This window comes from Tiliqua scincoides, chromosome 11 (assembly GCF_035046505.1).
Source record: "Tiliqua scincoides isolate rTilSci1 chromosome 11, rTilSci1.hap2, whole genome shotgun sequence".
Classification (NCBI taxonomy): domain Eukaryota; kingdom Metazoa; phylum Chordata; class Lepidosauria; order Squamata; family Scincidae; genus Tiliqua; species Tiliqua scincoides.
The window spans coordinates 4,969,191-4,990,565 of record NC_089831.1 but is presented as its reverse complement, the minus strand read 5'-3'; the positions used below and the strand labels follow the sequence as shown (position 1 = coordinate 4,990,565).

Here is a 21,375-nt window from a genome sequence, read left to right as displayed (position 1 = left end):
GGATGCAGTGCACATGCCATTTGCACAGCTACACCTGCACTGGAAAATTGGCTAGGATTGGGCCCTAACTCTCCTATCACTCAAATTTAGTGGACATCCCCTGGTTCTGGGGTCATGCAAGAAGGAAAAGAATGTCCCTCTATCTATCTACTCTATGCATATTTTTAAATGTCTCCATCATGACTCCCTCAAGCTGTTCTCCATCTGTCCAGAAGCCACCATCAACTGAGTTAGATCCTCGGCCCACTAGTTCAGGATTGCCAACACTGGCTGGCGGCAGCTGCTCAGGGTTTCAGGCAGGGGTGTTTCCCAGCCCTGCCCAGGTATACTGTGCACATTCAAACCCATTGCATCTTCTGAGATCTTCTGATGTAATGCAAGTAACCAAGTTACAGCCTATATTCTGCCCACTCCCCTTTCAATAAAGGCTTTGTTCTCACCAAAGTGGCAGACCCAGGTCTGGACTTTCCTGTTTCAGATAAGGAAGGTTTTCTGGTACCATCATGGAAGACTGTTTGGGGGCCACACCATCAGGCCAACTTCCACGATGCCGCAATGCCTGGTGAAAGGGGACCTGCCCTGGTGAGCGAAACTGTGCTGTTGTTCCAGTTTCCCAGCCAACACATTGGCTGCAGTGGTACAGCAGCCTGCAGGAAAAAAATGGAAGCCAAGCTCTGTCTCCATGGCAATGGAAATACATCTCCCATCCCAGGCAAGGCCTAGGTGTATTGCAGGAGGCCACAGTGAGACATACGGCATGTACAACCTTACCAGTTGGCATTTAGTAGCCAACAAAGACAAGCTGGCAAAGTTTTCTCTGTGGCTCCAACACCAGGAGGAAGAGCCGGGAGGGTGGCTGTACCACCACCATGTCCTCCCCTCTGAATCTGAGGACTATCTCAGGGTGGTGGGCAGGGAGCAGGTGGCGCCAGCAATGCAGAGGGCTTCAGCAATGTCTGCCGCAGTGCCCCTCACAAGTGGTATAGCGCAGGCAGAGCCTTCTCACTTCAGTGTAAACTAGGCCTCAGCCTCTCGACTTAGCACTTCCTACTCTCCATGCATGTGATGAAAGAGCTGCCATCTTTGACAGCAAGAATGGGGAGAGGGGGCTGCCTCAGGAAGGAGCACAATGGAAAGGGCACCCAAGCCGGTGAAGAAAGGCAGGATGTGAAGCTCCTCTTCATTCTTTGTTGCCATAATAAACAGATTTCATATTTATTTTTGACTAGTCAACTGACTGAGCCACTTGGGAGGAGGAGAAGGGAAATGACAAATTTGAATTAGGGGCTTGAGGATGCAAGGTGTGCATTTGAATTAGGGGCTTCTGGACGCAAGATGCCCTTTGAGTGCCAGGACTGGACGGGGAAGGAGACTGCTCGGAAACAGCAACCTCAGAACTCTCTCTGCTTCACAGTCCCTGCACATCAGAACTCCAACCTCCAACTCCAAGAGACACTTCTCAGGATATTTGAGTGGATTGAAAGGACCTTGCTGGAACGGCCTCTGCCTTTCCTTCCAACTCCCTTCTCAGAGTCGTCCACAAGGGTCCACCTCACACACTGCAAATAGACACCATTAGAGCTGGTGAACTCACATGTGGGATTTTTGTGAGGTGCAGTGAGCAGGGCCAGCCTTAGGAGCTGTGGGGTCCGACGCAAAACATTTTTGCAAGGGGAGCACTTCCACGGGTGGGGGCTTACTCGCTAGGATGGATGGCAGCAGGAGGCACCTGGAAGCAGCACAACCGCCAACGGCTTCGGGGAGGGTGATTTCAAACCAGTCGGACCCAGGAGTGGGCAGGAGGAAGGGCTGTCCAGTGGCAATGCTCCACTTGCCATGCTGTCCTCACAATGCCTTGGCATAGAAGATTCCATGTTGGAATGTTAGGTACACAGGCTGCAGCTGTGGGTGCTCCACTCACTGCCCCAGTGTGGGGCCCCTCCAGGCTCGGGACCCAATTTGGCCAAAGTAGTCCAATTGCTCTGGCCCTGCACGTGAGGTCCATCCATGCATTGCAAGGTCAACAGCCAATCTTGGTTGCCCACCACACGTACACACAAGAGGACTGCCAGACTAGATGGCCTGCACTTTTCTTTCTGGCAAGAGCTCTGGAGGGCAAGAAACCAACTCTAAGGTGTGCTGCTCTCCCTGTGACCTCCCCCTGCCCCCCCACTTGAGACCCATGTTTAGCCAATGTTTGCAGGCTCAGCCAGCAGAGACCAGCACGGCTCAGCCCTCTTGGAGATACCCCTTCCCCTGCGATCACGCAGGGTTACGGGGACAGCTGCTGCAAGCAACACAAAGTTGTGAGTAACACAGCAGTAAGAGTGGCATCTCATGGGATACATGTGCAAGGGACGGTGGAGGGAACCAAGAATGAGGGTGAATTAAGTGGCATTCTGGACTCTTGGGGAAAGGACCAGCCGTGCAGAAATGGGTTTTGCAGATCAGATGTCGTACAGCCTGAGCTGCTTGGGCAACTTCTGTCAACTGGAGGACAGGCCTGTGGCCCTGTCTCAAGTCTAAATTGTAAGCAATGTCTTGTGGCTTAACCCAAGGAAAGACGCAAGTGCCAGAGGCCTGTAAACCAACTGAACCATCAGAGAAAGAACTGTCAAAATGTATGTGAGTGAGTGAGAGACAGAGAGAGAACATAAAACACCAGATCCATCAGCCCAGTATTCCTTCCTCACCCACAGGAGCCACAATAAAAAAGCACCAACACACACACACACACACAGAGAGAGAGAGAGAGAGAGAGAGAGAGAGAGAGAGAGAGAGAGAGAGAGAGAGAGAGAGAGCAGTGCAAGGGCTAAAATGTGATCAGTGCTCAGTTGCAGCACCAGGGTGCTTGCCAGGGTCCCAACCACAGCAAAGCCACTGGAGAGGCAGGGAACGTCGGAAAGCAGAGGGAAAGCAGAGAGAAGAGGAGCTTTGCCCGGAGGATAAGCATGTTGGATACTCACAACCGTGCCTGGGCTGGACTTGCCCTGCCGTGCTGCCATCGTCCCCTGCGCCAGGGATGAAACCCGAGCCTGATCTCCCTCTTTCCCCTTCCTTCCTCAACTATTCCCCACCTCTGGGTGAGCCAGAAAATTGCATTGCATCCTGGCTGAAAAGACGGACTCCCTTCTTGCTGCTGCAGAGCGAGCCAGATGCTAATGGAATATGTTCCTCTCCCCATCATTATGTCAGGCAAGGATATTTAATCGCTGCCTGCCTCCCAGCAACAAGCTGCTGGCTGCCAACCCATGGGGTGTGGGTCGGAGCCGCAGGTGCCAGTGCCACTTTGAGAACTGCAGGCAGGGGAAAAGCCTGGCAAGGCGGCCAGCAGCAAAACTGGTGAACCCAGGATATTCTGATGCCAGGGGAGGGGGGCAAAAAATTCCAGTGGCACCACTCCTTCTACTCCTCAGAAGGAAGGTATAACCAGGGGGAAGCGCTCCTGCACAAGCGCCAATAAAACGAACAGGAGCTGTGCAAGGACATCACCCTTCTGTCCATTTCAGTTGGGGCGCAGTGGTGTAGCTAAGGGGGGCAGAGGGAACACACTGCCCTGGGTACCAATGCCTTGAGGGGGTGTCTTATAGGCCTCCAAAAGTCTCACCGAAAACTAGAAGCACCTTCCGGAGGTCTCTGAAGTCATATGGGGGTGTTTAATATTTGGGGAGGTGTTATGAGGGTATGAGAGTGCTAAAAATGGTTGGCCCCCAGGTGCCAGATGCCTTAGTTATGTCACTGTCAGGTTGGAGTGCATGATATGGCTCAGATTTTTTAAACCTGCCCCCATGAATGGTGCTTCAGATCCAAGGTGGCTCCTTCACTTTGCCTCACAGCAGGGCTGGCACCAGGAGCATTGATGGCCTCATTCCTCTCTTCGCTCCACTTGTTTCCTCTTCCCGCCCACTTTTTTCTTCTTCCAACCTGGCAAACCTCATAAGAGTGGTCCAAGGACACATTGCACAAACACCACCAACGGAAACATCTAGTTCACAGCAGCAATAGTTTGTCCAATTGCAACGTGCAAAGCCCGCACACTCCCTATTCCCCCCTTCAGCCTCAGCTTCAGCATGAACACCCCAGTTCTATATGACACCCCAGCTACATACGGCATTCAAACCTGGCAGCTGCGATTTAACTATGGTTTAGAAAGCAGGATATGACCAAAGAATTGGACACTCAATTCAAACCATGGTTTCCAGTTCCAGCTTGGCGGTAAACAATGGTTTGCTGTAACCAGGAGAAGGGGAGGGAGGTAGAGCTTCTAGACTTCAATAGGAGTGGGCATCAGCAGGGCTGCTCAGATACAACATCTGGCTCAGCAAGAAGCAAACTGAGAATTTGCCTAGGGACACATGTTACTACCCAGGCCATTGCCTTTTCCAAGATGCGCCAGGGACCACAACAGACCACAAGATATCTGTATGCTGTTGCCACTCCCTTGCATCTGGTATTCAGAGACAGCCTACTTCTAAAATCAGGAGATTGCACATGCTCATCACAGCTTGTTATGTGTGATGGACTTTTCTTGAATGAAAAGTCCATCACAGCTTGTAATGTGATGGACGTTTCCAAAGGCTACCTAAGAGATGGTGCAGCATGTAGCTCATGCTACATGCTACATGATGAGCTCATGTAGCTCATCATTTAGGATACAAATTCCCTGGCTGCAATCCCTGGCAGAATCCCTGGGACTGACTTCTTAGTAAGCATGCAGAGGCCTGCACACTAATATACTTTTAAGATTTATATGGGATTTTTTTAAAAGTTCAGTTTTAGACTCCTGCAACCTACTCCAAGAGATGAAATGAGCTAGATTTTTCAATAAAGATATAATAAGTTTTGGAGCAGGAATATATGGTAGGACAAGAAAACACTACTGAGAAAAGATTACGTTGGGTTTTTTTTGCATAGTCTTTGTGGGATGTGACTATAAAGGGAGGCATTATGATGAGCTGCTGCATTTAAAAATGTATCACTACACTACCACAGACATGTGGCTCCCGCACTCAAAACAGGAATTCTGTCAATCGGGTTTCTATAGGCACATACAGTCCCTTTCACGGTACAAAATGCAAGGTCATCAGCAAGTGTGTGGCCAGTAAGGGAGAGACAAGCCAAAGGTCCACTAGTGCAACTGTAGACACTCCAGCCCACCACCTTTCTCCTCTACACTTCCTCTTCTGCTCCATCCCCTCTTCTTTTCCAATCCAGGGAGTGGGAGGAGAAGCAGTAAAAACAAGTAGATGGGTGGAGGTGGGCCACCTCCATCAACTTGCTGCCTGAGGCAAGCATCTCAGTAAACCTCATGGAAGGGCCAGCCTTGGGTAGCCTAGTTGTGTCTGTACAGACTCCAAGTTATGGACATGTGAAGCTGCCTTGCAGATAGTAGGTCCATCTAGCCCAGTATTATCTACACAGATTGGCACCAGATTCTCCAGAGTTTCATATGTGGATCTTTCCCAGCCTGTCCTACAGATGTGGGGTACTGAGCTTGGGACCTTCTACTACTGGGTTATTTTATCTATACAATTTCTAAGGAGCAAATGTTCCCCAGAGTTTGTAGCAATTGTGGCTCTGGGTCTCCCCAGAGACTCCGAAAGCCCATCAGAGTCATGCCATCTGCAGAGATTGACTCCCTGGGGGTAGCCATCTTGTGTAACGAAAGGGCACTCCAGGGAACCAGTAATGGAGTCCATTTAGCCTCATCATCTTCAGACTACACTGAACTTTCTAAGATGACTGCATCCTCCATGTTCCTCTGGCTGCTGACTTCCAATTAAAGAATTATTCATCTTTTGGGTAGCAGCAGGGGAAAAAATGATGCCACCTGGGGGGAGATTAGGAGAAGCTGGTGCATCAGGGCAGAGTCAGGGCAGCAGTTGGTGGCATATGAGAGGAATTTGGTGGGTCGTAGGCAAAGCCTGGAAGAGTCTGGCGTTGACTAGCTTCTCAGACCACAGCAGTGGTGACCTGACACAAGGTGCCTTTATTGGTAGGATCACATAACAGAAAATAAGGAATCACCATAACATAAGAGCCCTGTTAGATCAGGCCAAAGGCCCATCTAGTCCAAGTTCCTGAATTTCACTGTGGCCCACACCACTCTGCTCTCCTCCATACTTCCACTCTTCCTTTTGGAATCTGTGGTGTGGTGTGGTGTGGTTGGAACAGCAGTGGTGGTGGTAGTGCCTCTGGGGGCACAAAAGACAACAAGAGACTTGTGTCCTAGTGCCACTCTCTTGCACCTGGCATTATGAGGCAGCCTACTTCTAAAACCAGGAGGTTGCACATACTCATCATGTAACGTGTGATGGACTTTTCTTCCAGAAATCTATCCAATCCTAGATAGGCATCTAGGCCAGACACCATCACATCATGGGGCAAGGAGTTCCACAGACTAATGACACACTGGGTGGAGACATTTTTTTTTTGTCTGTTCTAACTCTCCGTACACTCCATTTCAGTGGACGTCCCCTGGTTCTGGTATTCTGTAACAGGGAAAAAAACATCTCTCTATCCACTCTGTCCATCCCATGCATAATGTTGAATGTCTTCAACATTCCAAAAGCTCTCAGACCTGGACACAATCAGGGTCAAGGTACTGAACCACATGGACCATTTGTCTGAAGCTGTGATGACTGAGCACCTCTCAGCGCTACACAGACTGACCCGTCTGCTTGGTCACATGGTCTTCCTTCAGTGTTGCTGGTTTCAAAATGTCACAGTGAGACAGATGGGGGAGGGAAAGCGAAAACCCCCAAACCAGTCACACTTCTCTCTGTACTTGGAAATGCAGATTACAAAGTGGAATGGAAACTGCCTGCTTCTTTGTAGCTCCGACCAAGGGCACCATCATCTGACACCCCCACCCCACCCAGTGACTCTGTGCTGGGCTGATAATGGAAGGTTCCGGGGAATTCCTCCCTGTTCCATAAGACGGGACAAGTTTATCAGCTGTGAGACGCCTGGCAATGCATTCAAAACAGTCGCCCCCCCCTCCCATTTTGGACTACGGCAAATAAACGTACCGATGCACACGCATAGAGTACAAAAGTTAGAAAGTCATGAGACCACACCACATTGAGGACTGCAATAGACCAAAGGCCCATCTAGTCCAGCTTCCTGTATCTCACAGTGGCCCACAAGGTACCTGCATCCTGTTGCCACTTCCTCATACCTGTCATTCAGAGACATCCTACTTCTAAAACCAGAAGGTTGCACATACCCATCACGGCTTGGAACCTGTGAAGGACTTTCCCTCCATCAATCTGTCCAATCCCCTTTCCAAGGCATCTAGGCCAGATGCCATCACCACATCCTGTGGCAAGGAGCTCCACAGATTAATGACACAGTGGGTCAAGAAATATTTTCTTTGGTCACCCCTGGCCTGATCCAGCAGGGTTCTTCTTAGGTTCTTAAAAGTTATTGCCTGTGGAAGGGAAAACAGACAGGTGTCGATATACTTTTTGAGACTGAAAAATACAGGGAGTTCCAGCCACTCCCTTAGGTGTACACACCTAACTCCCACAATAAATTACCTTTCAGTATAAAACTAAAAGAACAGGGCTGGCTCAAAACCCTCCTGGCACCTGAGGCAGTGCACAGATTCAATGGCTTCCCCCTTGCACAGTGCCTTGCTACTCCAAATGCAGTCTCCCACCTCTACTGGCACCCCGTTCCTGCCGCCACCACTGCTCATCCTCTCACACCACACCACACCACACCACAGCTTGGATTCAAAAAGGAAGAGCAGAACTGTGGAGGAGAGCAGAGTGGTGTGGGGTAGAGCATCTCCAGTGCCCTAGACCAGGAGCTGACCAACATTTCAATGTTAGAACTCCTGGACCTGTAACAATTGTGTAGAAGTGGAAATTCAGCAGGTGCAGCTTGTTGTCTCAAAGACAACAGATCCCTAAAGTTGAAAGGTTGGACACCCCTGCCCTAGACCACAACTCCTCCACACTTCCTCTTCTGCTGCACACCCCTCTTCCTCTTCCAGTCCAGGGTATATGAGGAGAAGCAGAAGTGGGTGGGCAGAGGTATATGTTTTCCTGTAAAAGAAAAATAATACACTGCAGTGGGCCCTCCTTATCCACAGGTTTGGAATCCACATATTTCAGTATCCACTGATGGAGTGGATACTGGAGTGCCTCAAAAGACCTGCCGGACGTGACTGCATTGGTTGCATTGGGAGGTCCTGTGAAGGCTGACCACGGTGTCTGTGGTTGGTGGTAGTGGTGTTGGAATGGATATCGAGGGCCTACTGTACAAGTCCCTAAGCATGCTGCTCTCTGCTCCAGTCCTTCCCTTCTGACAAACGCACAGCTTCCCCTTCCTGTCCCCAGAAGCCATGACCATCTCACAAAGCTACCCAGCTCCTGGCTGGTGTTGGCACAGCACAAAAATTGCCTCCGCCTCGTTCTCTGGTCAGAGGCAAACACTCTCTAGGTCCAGCATGGGGAACAAGGAGCTCTCTCCTCTCTGTGCAGAAGTGAATTCTGATGTCAGCATCTTGCGCTTGCTTTCCCAGGACCAAGAACATTCAACACTTCCCTCTAATGGCCAAGCAGTGCCTCTGCACCAGGCTTTATCACCATGTCGCATTGCAAAGATCCAGCCCCAACAAGCAGACCAAGATTCCACCAGCTTCCTGCTTTGCAGGGTGGCTTCCCGGAGGGGAGGGGAGTCGTCTGGAGCTGTTGTTACCTCTCCCTGGTTTCTAAGACCTGAATTAACCCTTCCACACGTCAATCAACAGCAGCTATCCATTTATAGCCAGGGAGAACTCAGAAAACAGCACCTGGTGTTTGACTGCATAAGGGAAGCTGGACTTAGTGCACAGCATCATTCCTTATATGGCATTTAACAAGGCAGCAGAAGCAGAGAGAGAGATTGACTGATCCCAGGACACCCTGCCCCAAGGACAATACAGTCTCAAGTCTGACAGAGAGAGACAGCAAGAGAAGTGCAGTGGCAACATCTATACATAGATAGCATGTACTGTACAGAGATTGGGTAAATTATTCAAAACGGCAAGAGGAATTATTCATTAAATTCCTGGTTGCGAATTTATGAGTGTATGAAGTCACCATTCATTGAGTCAGATATCTGGTGAATATTTTTGTGTGTATTTGTTTTCTTTTCCATCTTTTTCTCCAAAATGCCTGTAACCGCTGGTTGCTTTTGAATAAGCTCGTGACGTCATCCTCTGTGTCTTTACTTGGAAGTAAGCCCCACTGAGTTCTATGGGACTTACACCCACATCATTTGCATAGGATTTTGCAGCCTTCGTTTCCCTTTGTGTTACTGCAAGGATGTGCTGAAGAGATTAAATTTCCTACTTGTCATGTGCCCCAGGGTTTGCGTTACCAGAATGCTGAACTTGTCCTAGTTAAAGGGGGGGGGGAGAGAAATGTCTTTCATAAGCACCGTGAATCATAGCCTGTGATCTCTCTGAAATTATGGGGGTTCTCTTTGGTTTTTGTAAAGAGAGGGTGACCCAAGATCTTCGGGCACCTGAAGTAGGACATCAAATGCTACCCCCTGCCAAACGCGATGAGTTCAGCCAGCAAGCAAAAAGAGCCTCTAATCCTCCTCCTTCTGCCCTGGCTTGAAAAAGAGGAGAGGGTATGGTGCAGAAGAAGATGTGGAGGAAAGGAGAGTGGTAGGATAGAGTGTCTCCCAACCATTGGCCTCCACTCTATTGCTCCCTCTTCCAAATCCTCAAGCAAGGCAGTGGGTACAGGGGTCCCCATGCTGTAGTGCCAGCATCAATGGTGGCTGGGGTGGCAGCAGCATCCCCCTCACCCCCCTAACAATTTACCATCCCAGTTTACCTCAATATTGACAGCCTGCCACATTTCAGGGGACGGCAGCCTGTTGAGTTCTAGTGTGTCTGGTGTTGTGTCTGTGTTGTGTCTGGTGTGTCTGGTTGTCTGGTGTGCTCCCTGGGGCATTTGGTGGGCCGCTGTGAGATACAGGAAGCTGGACTAGATGGGCCTATGGCCTGATCCAGTGGGGCTGTTCTTATGTTCTTAACTACAATTCCCAGGAGGCCTTGCAGGTCTCTTGTTATCTGGTGTGCTCCCTGGGGCATTTGGTTGGCCGCTGTGAGATACAGGAAGCTGGACTAGATGGGCCTATGGCCTGATCCAGTGGGGCTGTTCTTATGTTCTTAACTACAATTCCCAGGAGGCCTTGCAGGTCTCTTGCTATCTGGTGCACTCCCTGGGGCATTTGGTGGGCTGCTGTGAGATGCAGGAAGCTGGACTAGATGGGCCTATGGCCTGATCCAGTGGAGCTGTTCTTATGTTCTTAACTACAATTCCCAGGAGGCCTTGCAGGTCTCTTGTTATCTGGTGTGCTCCCTGGGGCATTTGGTGGGCCGCTGTGAGATACAGGAAGCTGGACTAGATGGGCCTATGGCCTGATCCAGTGGGGCTGTTCTTATGTTCTTAATGAGATTTGCATCCGAAAAAGGGAGGCCCCCTGAATGATTATTTCACCCTGATCATCCCCAATTCATGATTTACATCAAGCCTAGTGATGTGCCTTCTCTAAAAGGAGCTAAAGGGGCCCCAGTACCTGTAAGGTGCACAGGTGGGGAGTCCAATCCAGTGCAAATTTCCCAGAGCTGGTGCAGTGGTGCCAGCACAAACTGTGCTGTGGAATTTAGCAAGCAGAAGATCTCCTTGCGGTAAAGGAACATTTGCCCCCTTGCCCTGGGGAAAGCCCCAGCCACACAACAGTCTACACAGACCTGTGGGAGCCATGTGGTTGGCACAAGACTGTGTACACCTGTGTTGGTAGATCAGACCTGGGGGGGGGTAGGATGTGCCACACTCCGGCATCACCAATCCCAGCCCTTTCCAGCCCAACCTGCCATTCCCCTGCCCTCTTCTCACCCCGTTCAAAAGGAGCGTGCAAGACTCCTGCAAACAAATGTTCCCACGAAGGTTGCGAGTTCTTTCTGACACAGACACACCTTCCGTGTTGGCTTTGCAAGATGGGAAGCAGCTCTCGGTTCCAGCAGAATCGGAGCAAAGGAGACACGGATGTTGTTCTCTAGCCTCCTCCTGGCTACTTTTCAAACTCCTCCTGCTGCCAACCGAAGCCTCCAGATTTGTTTTGGAATCTGGCTGCTTCCTTCAAAGCCAGGACTCCCACTTTTAGCAACATTAATAGAAGAGATGCAGTTCTAAAATGCATCTTTTCTGGCATGGAGACCCCGTGGCACAATGAGAACTAGTTTCAGAAACACAAACTCCCACTTCTAAGTTCAACACAAACAGTGGAGCTGTTCAGGCAGCCAAGGCTGGCTCATCCATGAGGCCACCTGAGGTGGTCATCTCTGGTGGTGCCCTCCTTCATTTGCCACCTGCCTCCACCATTCCTAGGATATGAAAAGGAAGAGGGGAATGATGCTGAAGTGTGAAGGAGAGAGAGGCTACTGTGTCAGAAACGGTCCTCTCCTCCAACTCTTCCACTTCTCTCCCCTCATCCTTTCCAAAACCAGAAGCAGCTGACAGCAGACTAGAGCGGGGGAGTCAGACCTGTGTCATACAGAGGGCCAAATTACATTCACGATGCCTGCTGAGGGTTGGGAGTGATGTCATTAAGCAGAAGTTATGTCATTAAGCAGGTGTTGACCAAAAATAACACCTTTTTCTCACTTAGGAACTCAGTAGCCTGAAATAAGAGAATTTACGCAAACTTTGATCATATTTTCAAGATATGGGAAAGCCTAGTTGCCGTACGGACCAGATAAAGAGCTTCTGTGGGCCGTATCCAGCCCACGGGCCTCATGCTTGACACCCCTGAAAGTCTCCAGCTTTAACAAGCCCCTCTCCTCATACCACATTTGCCTGAAAAGGAGCAAAGGAGGCTGGCAGAGGCCAGGCAACAAGTTTAATCAGCCCTAAACATGAGGCAGGAGCGTATGTGAAGCCACCCGAGCACCCGGGGTGCTCCTGTGACTCTGATAAGGAGCTCTTGCTCATTTATCTCCCCAAAGCAGCCTTCCTCCGACTCCCACCCCACCCACTTCCATCCTGACATGCATTTAAAAATTGCATTTTTTAAAACACCAAATGGAAGAAAATGTTTCGAGAGGCACAAAATCATTGCCAACCGAGATCAATATTTGGACCCAAACACAGCAGCAGCAGGAGGGGAGGGGAGCAGACACCCACCAGCCAGACAAGGATTTGCTGAATATATGTGTGCAAATTTGAAAAATCTACTGTTTTCATGAAACTCCCGGAATATATTGCCGTCCCAGTTCCTTGGCTTGGCTCTTCTGCAAGCTGCCAGGCTTATGAAAAGAGCAAACCAACATCCAGAACGCCTTGGCGGCCTTAAAGCTCAGAGCCAGTCTAAGATTTATCAGCATCGAGGCAGGGTGACAAATGCCCCCGTACCCGGTGACAGACACAACCACCACTGGTCCTTCTCCTCCTGCTCTCTGGATTCCAAAAAGGAAGTGTGGAGGAGACACTTCATCTTTAAAACATTTTAGTGACGTAGCATGAATGAAACATTCTAAAAGATCTGTCCTATCTGGGTTGGCTTTATGTCCCACATTGGTTAGGGCAGTGTTTCCCAAACTGTGGGTCGAGACATGAGCCAATTTTTGGTGGGTCGCAAAAAGTTTTTGAAATGTTAAAAAAAAAATCTTTGCAAGCACCTAGTTGCCTAGTTTGTAGAAAATGGTTAGTTGGAATGCTAACCTGGGGTATGCAGTAATCTTCACATCCCCAAATTAATATTTCACGTTTTCCAATTTCCTATATTAATTGGTGTGCCATAGATCACATGTGAACCCAGTTTCAGTCTTTTGACTGGCCTGGAAGGCCCTAATTGCACACCTTGCTCTCCAGTTCAGCCTTCTGGTTACCCTGGGACGACTGCAAAGGTTTGAGGGAACAGTCATTGAAACGCCATTTCTAGGGTGAGTCTAGCAAATGTCTACACACACATACTAAATGCAAGCTCTAGTAGCAGCCTCAGGAGAACAGGACTCTGATTATTATTAATTAATACTGTACTAATTATTATTATTAATAATAAATAAAAATTCTCTCTCTCTCTCCCCTCCCCCCACCTTTTTGGTCTAGTGGGTCACGATAGATTGTCATTTTAAAAAGTGGGTCCTGGTGCTAAAAAGTCTGGGAAGTGCTGGGTTAGGAATTCTAACAGGCTAATGCTGCCATTCTACACAGACCTATCTAGGAGTAAGCCCCCACTGAACGCAGCAAGGTTTACTCTGAAGTAAATATGCACACTGTAGTGCTATAAAATTATTTGTTAGGGGGCTTTTCAAATATTTGTGGGTCAGTGCCATCTCTGTGTGCCAGCAGTTCCCAAATTAGTGGAGAATTAGTGGGCAAAGACACATTTAGGTGCCATGAAAAATAACTAGGGGCTCTTGGGAGCCCAAAGCAGTCTATAGAGGAGTCTGTGTGTTGTCTCTCTGTGTGGTCAACTGCTCTGGCTTGCCTCCTTCCAGCCAGGCTCCCCCAGGAACAGAATTCTGCCATATCTCTACATTGGGATTTTTCAACCCAGTAGAATTAGCAGGAATTAGGATTATCTCAGTAAAATCAGCTGCCTTTGGAGGAGGTTGTCTGTTGTATCTCTGGATGAGTAATTTGAGCTGTGCCTGGTTCTTTCCTGTCTGCCACTGGAATGCAACTCCTGGGTGTGCTCTCTCATGCCATGAGCTGGAGGAGACAGAAGGTATAGCAAAATATTATTTTATGCAAGCTGTCTTGGGGCTCCTTTGGGAAGGGAGACACAGGGATATACGACTCTAAACTGTGTCATTCTCATGGCATTGTTCTGCTCACAATTCTTGCCACATGCAGCTTCCATGCTGTAGAATTTTGGTGTCAGGGCACAAACATGGCTTCTTCTGCCAGAGTTTCCTATTGCAGAGGCATCTGATGCTTTTAAACAAATATGGCTCATGTAGAAGTTCATGATAGGGTGGCACCATAGTTGGTTACAGTTGAGCTTTGTCAGGCAGCAGGCAGCTGGTGCCATGGGAAAGCCCTGCAGGGCTTTGTCCCAAGGTCCCCAGCAACCTGGCACAGACACTGGTAGTGATTCCCTGATGGTGTCCTGGGGCATGCAAAGAACTGAAATGTGCCTGGATGATTCCAATAGCCTATGCCACGGTTGTCAAATATAAGGCCTGCAGGCCGAATGTGGACCACAGAAGCTCTTGTCCTGGCCCTTGGGCTCTCCCAGTACCACTATCAGCTGTTGCGCAGTGTTGAGGTGTCACTGTTGAAAGGGGAGCCAACATTACTGGGTTCTTCCATACCTTGAACATATGGTCAAGATTTGTGTTGTTTTTTTTCTTGTCATTTACAGCTAAGTGAGGAAAAAGTGCTTATTTCTGGTCATGACCTGCTTAATGACATCACTTCTGGCCCTCAGCAGGCATCAGGAGTGCTATTCGGTCCAAAGTATGAAACAAATTTGACACACCTAGTCTATGTCTTTTAGAGCCGGGAGGTCTGATGCGGCGATAACCACCCTCTTCTCAGTCAATACACGGACAGCAACATCATCCCAACGACGCCCCAGCCAGAGACCCCTGGCCTTTACCCCCTTAAGGGGTAGGGAGGCAGTGACGTGATCGCCAGGATCCCGTTGTTTTGGAGGGGCGCAGGGGCTTGGCTGGACTCACCACAGCCTACAGCAGCCTTCCAGGGGTGCGGGGAGCCCTTTAAGTATAAAACTAATGCTGTAAAACTAATGATCGCGATCCACTTCCAGTTTGCTATTGCAAAACTGGAGGTGGGTCACAATTGTTATTTTCACAGTCTCTGCATGTTGGGGAGGCTGGCGCAGGGCTCCCCGCACCCCTGGAAGGCTGCTTAGGTTGTGGTGAGCCCAGCCAAGCCCCTGTGCCCCTCCCTCGCGATGCGATTCTGACCATTACGTCGCTGCCCCCTCCCCTCCCTCGCAAGGCCTTACTGTGGAGCTCAAACTCCCTGCAAGTTTGAGAACCGCTGGTGTGAGGACTCACCAGGATACAGATGCCACTTGTGCTACAGCTGACAGGTGCAGAGGACTCAGACAAGAATCACCACTACCCAGAAGGAAAGACCCCAGTTCCAGACCCACTGGGCAAAGGGGAGAGTGAATGCTAAGGGGGTTACCCCACACTTGCAAGAAGGATGCCTCTCCTCATTATTCTGTGGGTCGATGGAGAAAATGCAGATCTTCCTGTGCGCAAGAGTTTAAGCAAGGAAAAAGTGCCCCAGGTAAAGTTTGGGAAACACACCAGGCCAGTGTCGCCAGTAGGCAGGAATGACCTGTTTTCCAGCTCCTTCTTTCATAAGTGGAGCACTTGCGCCTCGATGAACAGCCGCAATTGCAACAAGCTGCTTGATGTTCCATTTGGTTGAACGTCCTTCATTCGGAGTTGCCCCTCCTGACAAATGATGGCCGTCCATTTGCTGTTGTTGGCCAAGTCGACTGCCATCATGTGCCATGCTTGAAGGTAGGAACCTTGCCCAAATCCAACCAGCTCTGAGGACGTGGAGGGCTGGCATCATCCCAGGCTGGTTGGAAGCTTATGCTTCTGAGCATGCTCAGAAACAACAGCGGAAGCGACAGTCAACTCTGGCCTGACAACATTTGTTCTCCTAACGACTAATAACCCAATAACTAATAACCCAGTGCGAATAACCCATTAAATCTTGCAAGGGGGGCACCAACAAGACACCAGACAGAGGTGCTTGAGGACAGCCATCTGGAACAAGATCAAAGGGGACCATTCTAGACCAACCATTCTAGACCAGATGCTTCCAGTCCAAAAGTTGTGCCCCAGGATATCTTTTGAAGTGGGGAGGTGCAGACAGGGATGGTCCTAGACTTTCCAGAACAGCAGGTGGACTCCAAATGTCATCCTTTTAGCCAGTGATGAGCCAGCAGCCACTCCTCCTCCACCCCACGCCACCCCCCTGGATTGGAAAACAAAGAGGAAGAAGAAGTGACGAGGAGAAGAGCGCATCAGGTGAGAGCAACCTCAGTCAGCCTCATGGACATGCAGGAAAAGACCTGCCCAGCAAGTTTTGAGAGGGGCAGGCCCAACACCACCACCCCATGGGTTTGTGGAAACTCCCCCTTGCACACGCTGCACTTGAGTGCCAGGAAAGTAACGCCAAGGAGCGACATGCGAAATTGCCTGGGACTCCTGACAAGGATCCCCTTGTACGATTCCTCCTCTCAATACTTGCTGGCGCATCTGATCGCGAAAACGACACGGCTGCCATCATGTGAGATGTGTTAACATTTCACTTCTTCCAGGCAGTGCGCCTGAGAAATGCTTTTAAGAGGGTTCCCAGGCAGAGCAGCTCCCGCCAGCTGTATTGCGTTCCTGGCTCTTCTGGGATCCTGGCTCACAGCAGAGCAAGCCGAGTGATGCAACAGGAAGAGCACGGCTCTGGACTCACTCCTGCTTTAGGGGAACACTGACCTGTTCCAATCACTTCAGAACCTGCCCGCCTGCCACACGCTTTGCACCTCTTGGACTACATCTGGTCACCTGTCTGAATACTTTGAAAGCCCTCCTCAAAACCTATCCATCTGTGGAAACTCTGGCCAGTAGCGTAGCCAAAGGGGGGGCGTTGCGGTAAGTATTGCAGGCACCAAAACATGCCATGTAAGCGGCCCCTCCCACTCGCCACTGGAGCCACTTCGGGCAGCAATGGCATTGCCATCCGAATGTCTCCAATAGCAAGTGGGACGGGCTGCTTACATGGCATGTTTTGGTGCCTGCAGTACTTACTGCGATGCCCCCCTTTGGCTACACTACTGGCCAGAGTTTCCACAGATGGATAGGTTTTGAGGAGGGCTTTCGAAGTATTCAGACAGGTATAGGATTGCACCTGCAATCCTTACCGCAATCCCCCCCTCTAGCTACACTACTGCCTCTCGCAAAAGCCTCCATCTTCCTGGGTCACTGGAATGAAGCTGTGTAATCCCCTCCCCCCAGAAACACACACACGGCTATGCAGCAGAACCAACAGAGCCTCTGCTGTATCCCGCAGGGGGAGTTTCAACATCTGGAGGTCTTCTGGGATAAGGGAACATTTGTTCCCTTGCCCCCATGTAAGTCCCCACTGCCACCATGGGTTAAGATGGATCTCCATCAGCTCTATAGTTGGCACAAGATTGTGTAGACTCATGAAGGTGGGTCAGGCCAGGGAAGAGGGGAAGGCAGTAGTGTAGCTAGAGGGGCTACAAAGCACTAGGTTTTGTAGGGAGCCTCACCTCTGCATGCCCCTCCCCCTCCCCTTCAGATCCAGACGTACTTCTGTTTTGCTCCCCCCTGCCTAGAATGGCTCTAAAGGGGAGGGGGGCACCCTGCACATTGAGGTGAGGCTCCCTGCAAAACTTAGTGCTTTGCACTCCCTCTAGCTATGCCACTGGGATAGGATTTGGCAGGCACTGCTGCCGCTGAACCTGCCCCTGTCCTGGGCCTGATCCGCTCCCCTCCCCACATCATCCCCTCCCACCCACCCCCTGCCCACTCTCCAACTACGCCCCACCCTGTTCTACCCCCCTGCATGGCCTTACCAGTAGTGGCAGGCAACCCAGGTCCATTGTCACACGGACCCGGCCACTCACCGCTTGCAGTGACAACCAGGTCACATCCATCGGCACTGTCACTTCTGCAACAGCCATAAAAGGGTTTACAGTGCTGGGACGCTTGTTCCAGCAGCATAAAGGCCCCTTAGGATTGGGCCAGATGTTGAATATCTGAAATAATTGCATATTCTTCTTCTTATCCCAGTCTCCAGCTTGATACTCCCTTCCTCCCTGATCATCCCTGTGTCAAATTTTCGATTGTAAACTCATTGGGGCAAGGTCCTAGTCCTTTGTAAACTGCCATGCAGACTGAAGGAGCTGAATGCATTAGAATGGGTAATAACAACAGCGTTAATATAAATCAAAAACAAGGACTAAGGCTAATGACTGCACAGGCATTCTCTAGCTTTGTGGAGCTCAGAACAACCATTGAGGGTTACTAGTGGTCTTAAGCACTCCGGTACGCATCCAGTCAGTACCTTTTTTTTTTTAACCCTCACCCCTCCCCCCCACCAAGCAGAATAAAGTTTGCCACTATTTTCCAAAAGCTCCTGCACAGCTCCCACTCAATCCACTGAGGCTTGTGCAGAACTTCCCAGGGCACAGAGCCAGCCCAAAACTTTCAGGCACCCAAGGAGGCACACCAAATGCTGCCCTCCCTTACCCAGAGATGCCTCCCACTGCCTGAATTCAAGAAAAAGGATCAAAAGAAGATGAGTGGAGGAGAGAAGAGTGGTGGGCTAGAGTGTCTGGAGGATAAGTGTAGTGGGCTAGAGAACATCTGACACTCTAGCCTGCCACTCTCTTCTCCCCGCTTCCTCTTCTGCTCCATTTCCCTCTTCCTTTTTGGAACCCAAGGGAGGGGGAGAAGCAGTGAAGGGGGCAAGCAGAGGAAGGTGGGTGCCAGGCACCTCCTCCAACATGTCACCTGAGATCCAGCCCAGACAGGTAAGCATCCCTCATTTTACTGTGTGTTTTCAGCCTTATAATTTGTATGTTTCCACTTCAGGCACCAAAACTACTTGGGGCGAGCCTGCTCAGACAGAGAGATGGGTGCGGGGGGGACGGGGACAGGACACACCCTTTCATTGCCAGCATCAATCAAAGCCCAGAGGACACTCGACATCCCAAATGGAGAGTGTGGGAATTGTGGGTCTGCTGCTGCCGTCGCAGAAGCCAGGAGAGTGTCTGCTAACAGAGCATTAATTCCAAAAATCTGTTTCCACTCTGGTTTTTCAGCCTGATAGACAGCGAGTTCACACCTGCCCAACCTAGACGTTCTGGATGAAGAAGGCCAAGAGCGGGGAACTGTCTGCTGCAATCTATCGACACCCAAGAGGACTCTGGGTAGGCAGCCAGCAGCCAGGAGGAAGAGCCGGTGTGGCCTCTCTTCTGCAGCCATTCACCACCTTCTGCCCACACCCACACCTGGGGCAGCATCCAACGCATGGGTTTTGCCTGTGTCCAAAAAACTGTGCCAGCCACTCAAGCAGAGGGTGAACTCCACGCCCACCTGCCTTTTCCCATTCCCCCAAAATGCTTTCCCCTCCTTGCCCCTGAGAGCTTCTATGGCGGGCAGGAAGCAGAGGGAGGCAGGAGAGATTTTGGATGGGGAAACCAGTCATCAAGAGACACACAGAGATATGACCTCTCCCTCCTCCACTGTAAAACGACAACCTCCTCAGATGACTTTTCTAACAACTTCTGTAGTCTCCATCCACTCAGACCATCTCTGCTCAACAGATACAGTATCTGGTTCTTAGTACCTGTCCCAGATAAATCCCCTGCCTCTCTTTTACCTCTTCGATAGATGCTGAACTTGCCTTTTGAAGGATAAAAAAATAATCTGTACAGACTCAATGACAGTAGAGCAGTGGTTCTCAATTTCTTTTTGAGATTTCTGGTGGGTCCCACAGAGCATCCAATGAAAATAAGGGTTGATGGAAAGATCAGATCACTAACTGCATTAAGCCCCGAGGCCATTCAAAAACCAGGTAGCTGCTAACTGCCCTGCAAAGAGCTGAGCTCCTGCAGTTTACAAGATAGCTGCAAATGGTCCTGCAAACAGCTGAGCTCCTGCAGTTTGTGCACCAATTATCTAAGGAGATAAATATCTGACTGTCTTTTTTGTGGTGTGTTTTTTCCATCAATGCCTGGTAGCGGGGTCAGGTGAAGGCTGGGTGAACCAAGCCCCTCAGACCTTGAGGTTATTAATTTAGGGATGCCTCACTTAAAAAGGGGCTTACCCCTGGGGGCTGGGGATAAGAATAGGCCATCAGTTTGGCTGTACTTGTCATAAGAGGTGACTAAACAGCCACCGGGTAGATGGGACTCGTCAGCCTGGGAAGGCAGCTCATCTGAGAGAAGGAAAACTCTGATCCCAAACCTGCACTGCCTTGTGGCTACATCCAGTTATGGAAAAGGCTTCAGGAGTCAACCTCGAGGCAAAATCCGGAGCTGGAGTCCCTGAGGCAGTTCATGGCTGAACACAGTCACGTTCTGGCAACTCCTGCGACGTCGCTGGAACCAACCGTATTGGCCTCTGCCTTTCCATTGGACCATTTCAGCGACGTGGAGAGGGGGGATTTGCTGCATGGGTAACAGCCTATCCTCCATACCTACTTTACCCAGGCTTCGCGCACTGGAGAGGACACTCTGTTCCAGAACCACCATTCAGAGCGTGACACCATAGCCTTCCGAGACTGAAGGATGCCAACAACATTTTTTTTAAAAATGGATCAGGGTTTGTTTGTTTTTTGCAAATAAATCAATGAACTAGTACGTGTAAATAAATAAATAAAAATATAATTTCTTTCTAGAGCACCTTTTTTTAAAGTCTCCTAAAAGCTAGGTGGGTCCCAATAGAGTGTCTTTTAAAAAAAGTGGGTCCTAGTGCTAAAAGGTTTGAGAACCACTGTGTTACATAATAAGATCAGTGTAAAATGCACACACATTCTATTTTGACACGAGTCTCTGCACACAAGCCTGGTGCAATCTGGGCAAGGGAGGAATCATTAACACACACACTGGCCACACGGGTAGGACTTGATGCTGAGCTCAGCAGACAACAAAACAGGACCAGAAACAAGCAACCATATTTTATGAGAGCAGGAAGCCATCTCACAGAAGTCTCATTTCTCATGGTGCAGGTGCATATTTCCTCACCCTTCCCAACCCCATCACACAGAAACCTGCGCAACACGTTGGGCCAGACGCAAAAGTGGGATGAGTGTACGCACACCCCATACACCCCACAAACAGCCACCCCACTTTCAGGTCTCCTTCAGCATGGTCCAAAAAAGGTGACAATTGTCTCTCTCCAGTGAAATTTCAGCACAACAAAAAACAGAGAAGAAAAGGCCACCCACTCCATCCTACTCACTCTCCTCCAAAACAGTAGGTCAGGCATTGCAGCGATTTGACCTAGGAAACCAGATGGAAGCCAGACATTTGCCAGTTGTCCACTTCAGCCCCGAGACCCCCTGCAAAGCTGTTTCAGCCAGAAACATTCCTCCCAGTAGTACTGATCCAAGGTTGCTCTGCTCCTTATCACTAAGCGGAGGCCACACTTATCGAGAAACCCTCATGGCACAGGCTGGATGGGGACCTGCCCTTCTGGAGCAAGAGATTACGGAAAGCATGATACCAGAACTCACCAGACTATCAGACCCCGAGTTCTCAGCATTGACCTCATGCCCAGCCTCACCCTGAAGCTGAAAGCAAATGAGGGGGAGGCATTTTCACAGCACCGTGGTGCAAAGGGAA

At 50.0% G+C, this 21,375-nt stretch overlaps 1 protein-coding gene across 7 annotated transcripts in view; it reads right to left on the bottom strand.

Annotated features, from left to right (window-relative positions):
• Window positions 1-21,114, bottom strand: part of ANK1 (ankyrin 1) — a 120,775-nt gene extending 99,661 nt beyond the window's left edge. For all 7 annotated transcript variants that reach the window (XR_010794969.1, XM_066639197.1, XM_066639202.1 and 4 more), the window contains exon 1: window positions 20,993-21,114. Coding sequence is in view for 6 of the 7 variants with exons in the window: in XM_066639197.1 (XP_066495294.1) it covers window positions 20,993-21,019 (27 nt within the window). In the remaining variant the exon portion in view is untranslated. The remainder of the gene's footprint in view (window positions 1-20,992) is intronic.
• Between the last annotated feature and the right edge of the window lie 261 nt (window positions 21,115-21,375).